The sequence below is a fragment of the Apodemus sylvaticus genome, chromosome 5 (assembly GCF_947179515.1).
Source record: "Apodemus sylvaticus chromosome 5, mApoSyl1.1, whole genome shotgun sequence".
NCBI lineage: Eukaryota > Metazoa > Chordata > Mammalia > Rodentia > Muridae > Apodemus > Apodemus sylvaticus.
The window spans coordinates 16205045-16218665 of record NC_067476.1 but is presented as its reverse complement, the minus strand read 5'-3'; the positions used below and the strand labels follow the sequence as shown (position 1 = coordinate 16218665).

General features: G+C 36.2%; 1 protein-coding gene across 1 annotated transcript; it reads left to right on the top strand.

Moving 5' to 3' along the window:
• Nucleotides 1–431: 431 nt before the first annotated feature.
• Nucleotides 432–1367, top strand: LOC127684140 (olfactory receptor 1N1-like). The gene has a single exon (XM_052181106.1). The coding sequence runs from the start codon at nucleotides 432–434 to the stop codon at nucleotides 1365–1367; it is 936 nt and encodes a 311-aa protein (XP_052037066.1).
• Nucleotides 1368–13621: the final 12254 nt, after the last annotated feature.

The following is a 13621-nucleotide window of genomic DNA, read 5'->3' as shown; positions in this document are numbered from 1 at the left end:
TAAATATAATTCAACACAGTTGAATACTTGAGGAAGATTTAGTTTTCAAGGACTGTACAGTTTTGCAAACTGTATCTTAGGGAATATAAATTAATAGTTCTTAAAGGAGGATAAAATATATTTTAAGAAGCTCTTAATGTGACTTTGATAAACTAGTCTTCTACCAAGGACTGCAAATACCTGTGCCCGCTGATCTTTTAGGTTTTACTCCGTTCTTGAAATCATGGTAGAGTAAATAAAACTGTGATAATAGAGATGAGGGCTTGTGAGAGTCCTTACAAGGACACTGACATCAAAAAAAGTAGAGTCATGTTGGAAGTAAAGAAAGTAAATTTAAATACAGATGTAGGTTTTGATGGCTCAGTGCCTGTATCTTGAAATGCAACCCTACATTCTGATTATCTTTTCTGACCTACAGATGCTTTAGACTCATGGAAAACCAGTCCAGTGTCTCTGAGTTTTTTCTACGAGGAATATCAGGGTTTCCAGAGCAACAGAAGCTACTCTATGGACTTTTCCTATGTATGTATCTTGTAACCTTAACTGGGAATGTGCTCATTATCTTGGCCATTGGTTCTGACCCACACCTTCACACTCCTATGTACTTCTTTTTGGCCAACTTGTCCTTTGCTGACATGGGTTTAATATCATCTGCAGTGACCAAGATGTTGTTTAATGTTCAGACTCAGCACCATACCATCTCCTATACTGGTTGTCTCACACAGATGTACTTATTCATGATGTTTGGTGATTTGGACAGCTTCTTCCTGGCTGTGATGGCCTATGACCGCTATGTGGCCATCTGTCACCCTCTCCACTATTCCACAATCATGAGTGCCAGACTCTGTGCCCTGATGCTTGCCCTGTGCTGGGTTCTCACCAATGTAGTTGCCCTGACTCACACTCTCCTCATGGCTCGACTGTCCTTCTGTGTTGTTGGGGAAATAGATCACTTTTTCTGTGACATTACTTCTGTCATGAAGCTTTCATGCTCAGACACTCATGTCAATGAATTAGTGCTTTCTGGATTTGGAGGTACTGTACTCATGGTACCCTTTGTAAGCATTGTCATCTCTTATGTCCACATTGTACTTGCTGTCCTTAGGGTCCGGAGTTCTGGTGGGAGTTCAAAGGCCTTTTCTACCTGTAGTTCCCACCTCTGTGTGGTCTGTGTTTTCTATGGAACACTCTTCAGTGTCTATCTGTTCCCTTCCTCTGGAAAGACCACGGAAAAGGATGTTGCAGCTGCTGCAATGTATACAGTAGTGACTCCTATGTTGAACCCCTTCATCTATAGCTTAAGGAATAAGGACATGAAAGGAGCCCTAAAGAGGCTTCTCTGTCATAGGAAAATTTTATCTTCTTAGAATAACAAGAACAATGTTTCATAAAAGGACAGGGGATGAGTCATATAAGTAATGTTTAGTTTGGGAATTATTACTGGGTAGTCAAGAGATTATTGTCCTGTTAATCTTTAACTTTAATCTTCTTATATGTAAAATTAAGACTACAAAATATAGAGATTCTTTATGAGTTGTATTTGTTGTTGTTGTTGTATACTATGTGGCTCACATTAGTCTGAAACTCAGAATTTTCTGGCTTTCTAAGGTTTGAGATTACAGACATGTAGTACTCCAGCTAACTCAATATTTTCTATTTGTTGAATTGCAGGGTCAAGAAAAACACACTGTGAAAGGTAGTTACAAATAACAGATTTAAAATAGGAAATAGTGGGTATTTAAACCTATGATGTTGCTCTTATCACTCCGAATGTCTCTCTCAACTCAGAATCAATAATTACTTTTAAATTCATTTATTAAAAAAGTATTCACAGAGTAGTTTCTATGTGCCTGGAGCTTAGGTCTGATTCTCTGATAGAACTGAATAGGTAAAATCCACACTTTCTTGACATCTCATTTTAGGTTATTAGTTCATAGATTTATCAAAATTAAGAAGTACCCATCATGCCCATAGGAGTAAGTACAGGTTATAAGAGACATAAAGGATGTTAGTTTTATTCCAGGAGATGAAGGATTGCCCAATAAAACATTCACTATTTAAGTTTCTATGCTGGTTGTCCAGCTTCTCATGATCTGCCAAGAATTTAGCAAGGATGATGTTGGAACTTTTCCACTGATAAACAAAACTGTTCAATGCTATAGCTTCCTTGGACCACTGGATGAGAATATTCAGAGGACATTCCTGTGTTTAGGGATTTGTCTCTATATGTAGAGTGTATGCCAGTAGTTTGAAATAATTTACAAATAGAAAATATGGTATTTAAAGACACATGAAGCTGTTATTTCTGTCTCTGAGGATCTCAGAAATACTAAGATTTAGAAATATAGACCATATAATTTTCATTGTTACATTTGGTGTGGCCACTATTCCCTGTATACCAATGCATCCCTTCTTATTTCAGTATCTAAGTTCAAATTTGTGTCTTCAAATGAAGAGCTGTGGATTAGCAGATGCTAAATTGACTTAGTTACTTTTTGTTCTACATGGGGAATATAATAACAATACAGTTGTATACAACTTGGTTATTCCCTTTCAAGATATTCTCCTAGGCCTTAATATAACTCAGAAAATAAAGAACTGGCTGTGCTATTTAGCATTTCTTTCTCTATAGACACTTAGGCAAATTTTCTTTTCATCTTTAGGAGTCTACTGAAAGCAAAGAGTGCAAAACACTGCACTTAAATTAGGGACTTTATTTAAGGGCTTACTCTCTGACTAGGGTGTAAAATGTTACAGCAACTCTGAAGATTTAGGTGTCCTTTGGAAGATCAAGGCAACCAGAGATTTGACACCACTGCAGTTGATTTTGACTAGGTACATTCCAAAGAAAAGACAATGTCAGGATGGCCCTTGTTGGAAATTATGATGAAAATTCTCTGTATGTATTATTGTTTTGCTCAACACTGACAAACCTGTATTTACATATTTTCTTCATAAATGAAAAGTGAAAAACAAGTATCACTTTAGCATTTAGAGAACTTTCTTTATATTGAGTCCTGACATAGTCACAGTCTGAATCTGTGATGGAATCCCAATCTGTTTGTATCTCCTAATGTGATACAAACTCTGAAGTTTGTATCTCTGAAGGACTCTGAAGAATGCTTCAGAACAGTGCTTTCTTTCTCCAGGTTGACCCCTAGCCCACCAATAGTGTAATATACATCTCAAATCATTTGTGATTGAACTTATTTCCCATAAACCCCAAACCAAGTAGGAGGCTTAAAGTAATTTGACTTTCATTCTCCCAATATACCTGTGGCAATAAGGGGCTGTGGCAGTTCAGAACATATAGAAGATCACCAAGTGAAGCTGCTGACCATCACTATTCATTAATCTAAGACTTTAAATTCACCTCAGTGAAAATAACTATCACTGCATTTGGAGTTCTAAATTCCTCCTTTGAGACTGTAGAAAAAAGCCATCCTACTCAAAGTAATCTACATATTCAGTGTAGTGTTATAAAAGGTTAAAGGGTAATAATAGAAGAGGAAGTCTTAAATGTGGTGGGGATAGGAAAGCAGGAGTAGAGGAGGGGATACACTTAGGGATAACTAACATTAAAATGGTTCAAAAATCATATGAAAATTTACTGTCATGAAAACTTACAAAATACAAGCATATTCATGTATAAAAATAATTCAAATGGAGTTACTCTGCAACCAGGTAATAATACCTTACTAGACACTGCAGTATTACAGATAAAAAGCTTCATGCCAGAGATAGATTGCCTCATTTGGTGTTGTTCATTGAAGTTGCATGGACCTCTAAAGATTATAGGTTGCAACCAATGCTCTTGTTTGCTCTGTAGAACTTCACAATAGGATCTTATTGCTAAAGATATCAAATACTCTAAGTCATGAAAAAATAAAGATGGTGTTCCCTTGGAAGCTTCATTCCTACTTACTTACTTTGTTAGTGCTGGGAGGTTCTGTGCATACTACCAGAAGACAACAATAATCATTAATATTCTAAAGCTATGAACATTGTGAGCTACAACAAGTAGTGACTTGGCAATGCATGCCAATAGCTGTTAACAGTGACAGGAAAGTTATGGGAGTAACCAATTACTTTTTAAAATTTGTTTTAAGTTCTGTTCCACAAGTTGAAATCCATCATACCGTACATTATTATCTTGTTCAATTCTCTAGGGGAAAACCTTCTTATTAGTAATATGTACAGTATTAAACTTACCCCTAATGACTTAAGGAGTTATTATTATACCCATAAATTAATGCACATCGAAGTCCTTGTCAGTGTACCTTATTTTTGAAATAGTTGGTGATGAACACAGAGATCCACAGTTGGTCAAGGTACAAAAAAATAAGAAAATGTAGAATGCTTAGCCAAAATATGGGATGTATGAATCACTCTGATTCCCAAGAGATCACTGTAGATGAGGTAATGGAAAGACTATAAATGCCAGGCAAAATTCACATATGAATGCATAGTGGTTGAGATGGCATGCACAAGACTTACACAAGCTCAGTTCAGATCGAATGCCAGCTTTGAGGTGGCAGTTGATCATGATGTTCTATTCCTAGCTAAGGAGCTATTGGTATTGGCTGCTAGGAAGAAAGAAACAGTTTTTATCAAGATGTGGGCCATGAAAGGATACTCATGATCTAGTACATAGTCTAATATCCACATGGATGTAGGCAGCAGAAAATGGACTCAGTAGGTTTAGGGAAAAATGAACACATGAAACTAGGAGAGAAATGTTAGGGGAAGATAAGCAAGATGTTTCAGGGGATAAAATAAAGTGTGGATTTGTTTAAAACACATTATATGCATAAATTACTCAAAACATAAAAAAGCTATTAGTTTTTATAAAGCAAAAAGAAATTTGTTTTAAAACAATTCATTATATATATTGTTTTTATCATTTATTAAAGACAAAATAAAATTTATTTGCCAATGCGATGTATATGCTTGTTGGTATAATACAAAACAATAATATAAACACTGATATATGTTGAAGTATTATGGTAGGAAAGTATCTTTGTTTTCTGAAATAAGACTATTGCAATCCTATGAAAATAGAAAATCATATATAACAATTTATGATGCAATTTATAACATATACTAATCTTGAATGTATGCTAAATTGTTTCAGGCAGTGTTTGCTGGGATGTGTGGCATGGTACCATGTACTCCATAAAGATACACATAGGGTATTTTCTACCCCAAGGTTGCAGTGTAGCTACGCAATACAATGTGAGTAAGGTACTGACAGAACTCTTGAGAGCCATTGCCCATTTGGTTTTAAATTAAGTTTTGGTTATTGCATATCCAGAGATCTCTTACTGTCCCCCAAATTTTCATCACCATATCAGTTTTGTGACCTCCCAGTGTTAAAGAAGGTATGCTTAAAATCATATTACAGAAGTCATAGTGCAGAGCATAAGATATTTTAATCAACACCTGGATAATATTCTTTCAAGGACAATAAATTTTTAAAGTACAATATAAACTGGGTTCTATTGACTGTGATTATTCTAGTAGTACACTATTATTCTAACTTCTGATGCCATTTGGCTTAGTTTTGTATCATTTGGTATGAATTAAGTAAAGGGATATTTATTTTACTTTAGGGAGTCAACTGAGTTCTATTTTTCAAAGAAGTAAGCTTTTTTTATTCCTGATTATAAACAATGTCTTGTACACCAAATATTTTAGTCAAAAGTTGTGTGTGTAATTGATATGTTAACATCTCTGATTAAAAGACATTCATTCTGACAATTGTGACAATTAATGTCTCAATTATATTGCTACATTGGTCATGCTGTAGGTTACTTTTAAATTAGCAACTCTGTCTTCTTAGTTCAGAGGGATATATCTAGTAATGAAACATCCATAGCTAGTTCCATGTATTTGTGTACCCCTGATTAGGGTTTGGTGGTGCATGCTTTAATACAGCACTTTGGAGGAGAAAGGAGTGAGATTTCTCTAATTTCAATCTGCATGGTAAGTTCCATATCAGCTGGGTTTACATAGTGCTAAAAAACAGATACTCCTGCTAGAAAACATTCTATCTCTCTACATTTTTTTTCCTGATGTCACATTCCTTCCCCATTATCTAGAAAATAGAGATAGGATGGTTGAAAGCTTAAAGGTAACTTTCAGGAAATAACATAGTGGAATCATGAACAGTAATAATAAGTAAATGCATTGATTATTTAAGCTTATAAGCTTAAATTAGACATGTAACTCAAACTACAGTATTGAAAGTCACAAAATAAGTCTTCAAATAATGAAGCTATTTGCCATATATAAAATAAACTAAGCAATTTTTCAGAGTTTTGTAAAAATTATGTACAGTTCAGTAAATGAAAGACAAAAGCAATTTTTATTTATGTGTGTAAAGAACACAACAAAAATGTAATAATGATAAGTTCTGGGACATTGACCACCCCCTTCCTGGAGTTCTACCAACTTTCCTCCTGAGAATACCTGCTGGGCTCAGGAATAGATCCTGCTCCACAAATCCCCAGTTTGTCAGGCCTGTTTCACAGCCATTAGAACTGAGCTGCATGTCAGGCAGTGGTGGTGTACACCTTTAATTCCAGCACTTGGGAGGCAGAGGCAGGTATATTTCTGAGTTCAAGGCCATCCTGGTTTACAGAGTGAGTTCCAGGACAGCCAGGACTATATAGAGAAACCCTGTCTCATAAATACAAAAAAATTACAAAACAATAAAATACAGAACTGAGCTGCATGCTGCCCCTTTCCCTAATCTCCAAGTCTTTCTCTTCCAAAGAGGTTTGCTGAGCCCCAGGAAGATGTAGGCCTGTGGGGTCCCAGGAACACTCATGTTAGACCATGCTCCATCTATTCCCTGCCATTTGGGTTCACCTGGGACCTAACCAGCAGAGTTGAGCCATGCTCTGTCTCCAAGTCTCCATCATCAAGCTCATAGCTCCCTTCCCTAGGAACATTCTGCTCCATTTGGGGATCAGACAGCAGAGTGAAATTTATTATTAGGTTCCTTCTCTGCCTGCCTCCCCAAGAGTTTGTGTTGGCATGGGGAACAGCCATCTGATACCAGTGACAACCAGATGGCTAAAGGCCAGGGTAGGAACACAATCAGAACACAATCCAGGGCAATATGACACCAATAGAGCCCAGATATCCTAATATAGAAAGTCCTTGATATCCTAACACAGTTGGACCACAAGAAGTTGACCTTAAATGTAATCTTATAAGGATGATAAAGATAACAGGTGAAGGAAATGAATAAAACAGTTCAAGATCTGAAAATGCTGATAGAAGCAAGAAAGAAAACACAAATCAAGTGAATCCTGGAGATGCAAAACTTAGGGAAGAGAACAAGAACTACAGATACAAGCATCAACAACAGAAGAGAAGAGATGGGAGAATGAATATTAGGCTTGAAGATATAATTGCAGAAATCAATACATCAGCCACAGGAAATGTTAAATCTAAAAACTTTCTGATATAAAATATCCAAGAAATCTGGGACACCATGAAAAGACCAAACCTCAGAATAATAGGTATACAGTAGGAAGACCCCCACACCTCCATGGCCCAGAAAATATTGTCAACAAAATCAATAGAAGACAATTTCCACAACCCACAACATAAAGAAAGAAATGCCTATAAATGTACAAAAAAAAATCTTACAGAACACAAAATATATTGAAATAGACAGGAAAACTCTTCTGCCACATACACTAACTATACAGAACAAAAATATTAAAAATATTAAAAACTGTACTGGAAAAGGACAAGTAACTTAAGAAGGTAGACATATCAGAATTACACCAGATTTTTCAACAGATACTCTAACAACCAGCAGAGACTGGGCAGATATCTGAGAGATCCCAATAGACCAGATGTCAGCCAAGGGAACTACAACCTGTAAAACTTTCAATCACCATAGATGGAGAAAACAATATATTTCTAGACAACCATGAATTTAAACAGTATCTATCCACAAATACAGCTCTATATGAGATACTAGGAAGACAACTCCAACACAATGGGGTTTACTACATTCAAGCAAACACAAGAAATAAATAATTATCTTAGGCAAATGGATGGAGCTAGAGAACATCATACTAAGTGAGGTAACCCAGACTCAAAAGGTGAATCATGGTATGCACTCACTAATAAGTGGATATTAACCTAGAAAACTGGAATACCCAAAACATAATCCACACATCAAATGAGGTACAAGAAGAAAGGAGGAGTGGCCCCTGGTTCTGGAAAGACTCAGTGAAGCAGTATTCGGCAAAACCAGAACAGGGAAGTGGGAAGGGGAGGGTGGGAGGACAGGGGGAGAGAAGGGGGCTTGAGGGACTTTCGGGGAGTGGGGGGCTAGAAAAGGGGAAATCATTTGAAATGTAAATTAATTATATCGAATAAAAAAATTTAAAAAAAGAAATAAATAATTAAAAACCATTAGAACAAGAAGTTCTCTCTCTCTCTCTCTCTCTCTCTCTCTCTCTCTCTCTCTCTCTCTCTCTTCCTTCCTCCCTCCCTCCCTCCCTCTCACTCCCCCCTCTCTCCCACCACTGATATTAAAATAACAAGAATTAACAATCACTGATCATTAGTATCTCTTAAAATCGGTGGACTCAATTCTCCAATAAAAAGACAAAGGTTAACAGAATGGATGTGAAAATAAGATCCATCATTCAGCTACATACAAGAAATACATCTCAGCCACAAAGATAGACATTACTTCAGAGAAGGGCTAGAGAAGCATTATCTAAACAACTTGATCCAATAGGCAAGCTGAAGCATCCATTCTGAAGTCTACTAAAATAGACTTCAACCAAAATTGATCAAAATGAAGGGGGAAGGACATTAAAACAACAACAAAAACAATAGAAAGCCTACAAACTCAGGGAAACTGGACAACTCTTTACCTAATGACCACCTGGTCAAGGAAGAAAGAATGAAATTATGAAAATGAAGCAACAATATATGCAGACTTATGGGACACAGTGAAAGAAGTTTTAAGAGGAAATTTCATAGCACAACTTGCATTTATAAAGAAATTGGAGAGACCTCATTCTAGGAACTTTAAAAGTACATATAAATGCTCTGGAATAAAAAGAAGAAAACACACTTAAGAGGAGTAGCCCTCAAGAAATAATCAAACTCAGGACTGAAATTAATAAATGAGAAACAAAGAGAAAAATACAAAGAATAAATGAAGCCAAGAGCTGGTTCTTCGAGAAAATCAACAAGATAAAGTTAACCAAACTTACTAAAAGGGAGAGCAACACTAGTTAAATTAATGAAATTATAAATGAAAAAGAGGGCATAACAACAATGAGGAAATCCAAAGAATTATTAGGTATTACTTCAAAAGTCTGTAATCCACAAAATTGGAAAATCTAAATAAAATGGGTGATTTTCTTATGAAAATAGAATTCCAATAAAAAATCTGGGTACAGAGCTAAACAGAATTCTCAACAGAGGAATTGCTAATGGCTGAGAAAGATTTAGAAAAATGTTCAATGTCCTTAGTCATCAGAAAAATGCAAATCAAGATGACTGCAATTCCATCTTAAACCACTGAAAATATCTAAGATCAAGAACTCACAAGCTGGGCGTGGTGGCGTACCCCTGTAATCCCAGCACTTGGGAGGCAGAGGCAGGCGGATTTCTGAGTTCGAGGCCAGCCTGGTCTACAGAGTGAGTTCCAGGACAGCCAGAGCTACACAGAGAAACCCTGTCTCAAAAAACCAAAAAAAAAAAAAAAAAAAAAAAAAAAAAAAAAAAAAAAAAAAAGAACTCAAATGAAAGCACATGCTAGCAAAGATGTGGAGGACAGAGAACACTCCTCTGCTGGTGCATGTGCAGATATGTACAAACTCTTTGCAAATATATTTGGCACTTTCTCAGAAAATTTGGAATAGTTCTATCATAGGACCCAACTATACCACTCCTGGGCATATATCCAAAAGATTCCCCATTCCATCACAAGAGCTCTTGATCCATTTTGTTCATAGTAGACTTTTTCACAATAGTCAGAACCTGGAAACAACATAGATGTCCCTCAATTGAAGAACAGACAAGAAAATGTGGCACATTTATGCAATGGAATACTACTTAGCTATTAAAAACAAGGACATCCTGAAATTTGCAGGCAAATAGATGGAACTAGAAAATATCATCCTGAGTGAGGTAACCCTAATCCAGAAAGACATGAATGGTATGCACTCACTTATCAGTATATATTAACCATAAAGTACAGGATAGCCAAGCTACAATCCACAAACACAAGGAAGCTAAGTAATGAGGAATGCCTAATGGAGAATGTATGAATATCACTCAGAAGGAGAAATAAAACAGACATTGGAAGTGTATGGATGGAGGGAACTGTTTGGGAGAGTAGATAGGGAAGGGAAGAGGAGTGGGGGCAATGTGGGAGGGGTGAGAAAGTAGGGAGAGAGAAAAAGAAATCAGTGGGAGCATATCACTGAGACAATCTGGGGACTTGGGATAGGGGAGGCTCCTTGGAAAATATAGGCATGACCCTTGATGAGACCCCTAGCACCTGAGTATATGGAGTCTGAACAGTCACCTCCTGTCACCAGGCAGAACTTCCAGTTGAGAGAGGGGAACACCAACCCAGCCACAAAACCTTCAACTCCAACTTTGCTCTGCTTACAAGATATATATAGATAAAGATGGAGCAGAATTTGAGGGAATGACCAACCAGTGACTGGCCCAACTTGAGATCTACACCATGGGACATAGCTAACCACTGATATTATTGATTATACTATTCTATGTTTGTACACATAAGCATAACACATTGTGAGAGAACTGAGAAAAAAGACAACAGCATTACAAAAGGCCATGGACATGTATGTCATAAAAATAGATTCTGTAGCAAGAAGTGTTGTAATGGGGAGGCTACTCAGGGCCAGTTATATCCTCACTATGGCTTTCATTACATGGTAATTCAGGAGTCTGCAATATGTTTCTCCAAATAAGCATATAATTTGATCCTAACCATAGAATAGATCAATGTTTCCTTGAAGTTCTGATAATAGCCAGGCATGGTTGCTCAATCCTACAATCCCAGTACTTGGGAGACTGAGGCAGAAGGATTTCCCCAAGCTCAAGGCCAGCCTTCAATACATACTAAGAAACAAGTTTTCTGTGCTTATACAGCATGGCGCTGACTCTAAAAATATAAAATAAACAACATACTTCTCAGGAAATAGCATCCACTTCTTACCAGGTCATGACACTTAGATAAAGGTCTATTATTAGAAGATAGTGCATCGAAGGGCATCTGCCATCATGCCATGTGGGGGTAGGAGCCAGCCATCTCTAACAGTGAGGGAATTGGCATTCAGAGATTTGACTCCCTAGCTATGTACTAGGAAGAAATAAATGCAGGCTAAAATGTTTTCCTTTATTATTTAGCAAGGAAATTTAAAGTAAAATCACAATGAGATACAATTTGTGGTTTATTTCACTTGCAAATACTTAAGTTCTTTAATTATCAACTTCTGTGTAATAGACAGCATAATACACATGAGCAAGTACTGAGAATCTTGTTTCCCCTGGCATGCCCAGCTTGCTTTCTTATAGAACCCAAGACTACCAGCCCAGAGATGGTACTACCCACAAGAAGCCATCCCCCATTGGTCACTAATTGAGAAAATGCCCCACAGCTGGATCTCATGGAGGCACTTCCCCAACTGAAGCTCCTTTCTCTGTGATAATTCTAGCCTGTGTCAGGTTGACACACAAAACCAGCCAGTACTCTGTGTTTTTAGAATAGGTTTAGTCTCACTGAAAATGTTGAGCTGAAAGTGCATGTCTTTCCACCCAAGGCAAGCATTGTAATCTTTGACTACTCAAGTCTAAGTATTGCTACATGAATACACTACTGAATTATTGTATTTAAAGTGTGGTCACCATTTACAAATATAAATGTACAAAGAGTGGGACAATCTATTATCATCCATAAAAATATACCCATTGTTGCATGTGCTATGTGTATTATTTTCTTTGTACATTATTTTTTATAAAGATTAAAGTAAAAGTTTTGGTAAAATGAATAATTGGGGCAGTTTGAAAATATTCATAAACTGGGATTTAGCTTCATACACTCAGTGGTTTGAATTCCAGTCCTACCACATATTCCTAGCATAGTAGGATGAGGCTAGTTAGAAACCTCTCCGTTTTAATGTCTTGTACTATAGAAGCTTTTAGAACTAGATAAAATAATAGATATGGGGAAGTCTGTCACTGAACTTTCTAACAACAGTGAATTTATGAAATATTTTTTATCCATAGAGCTATTTTCTAAAAAACTTGAGACTTTTTAAAACCATTTTTGATGGAAAGAAGCAACTACACTATGGTGGCTATGCACAGGAGTACATTTACTTTACTGCATAATAAAATATAGTTGGACTAAATCACAGCCAAGTCCTGCTTAAATTCTTTCCAGGTTGTTTAGGCCCCTGTATCCTGCCCAGGGTTATTCAGTGTTTGCATTTGGAATTTTACCTTGGCCTTTTTACCATTTTCTTGAGACCAAAATAATTAAATGTGAGGAAGAGAAAGTTGTGCCTTTTCATATTCCTTAGACTATAGTGAAAGGATTTAGTGTAGACATTACAAATATGCATGGGATAATGTTTTCTTGTAATGAGCAAAACAATTTGGATAACTTGGGAGAACATAAGGTATAGGAATATGAAAATGCTAGTCAATGGATACTAGTCATGAAGGGAAACATTTCCTATGTTATACTGTCTAATAATGTGATAAAGAGAGTGATAACACTATATATCTTAAGAGAATAGGAAAGATTTTGGATATTTTCACCTCAAAGTAATGATAAGTGTTTAAGGAACTACACTTTCCCTAATTTGAACATGTCAAAGTGTGTGTACTTATGTAAACATCATGTGGGACCCTGGGAATGGGTCCCACATTTTTGTTTATGTGTTAATAGAATGAAAAGTAAAATTTGGAAATAATAGATGGGTTAAAAAGCAAAATAAAGAGAGCTAGAGAGATGGCTCAGCAGTTAAGAGCAATGGCTGTTCTTCCAGAGAACCCAAGTTCAATTTCCAGCACCCAGATGGTAGCTTACAACCATTTGGAACATCAATTCTAGGGAAATGAATGCTTCTATTGACTAGCCATGTACATACATACATACATACATACATACATGCAGACAAAACATTCTAAACATAAAACAAAATAAATAAATCTACAAAACTATAAAAATTAAAACAAAACCTTCATTTCCAAGTTTATTATAAAAATAAATTTTAAAAAACCTGTAAACCTCTCAGAATATACTTTCTGTTATCTTGAGAAAGAACAAAATCTTTGTTTTAAGAGGTTAGAAACTATTCAAGAAAAATGAACAAAATCTGGGATCACATGAGGATTTTTATTTTTATTTTTTTAAAGGTCTGTAAAACATGAGAACTAGGCAAAGGAAAAATGATGTATGTTTAGAAAAATTTCCTCTAAGTCTTAAAAAACTGACAACAATTATATAGGTAGAAAACTATTCTGAAAGACACAGACTTCAGAAAGAAAATTTCATCTAAAAGCTCTACATGAGTGGGTGTGAGAGGCC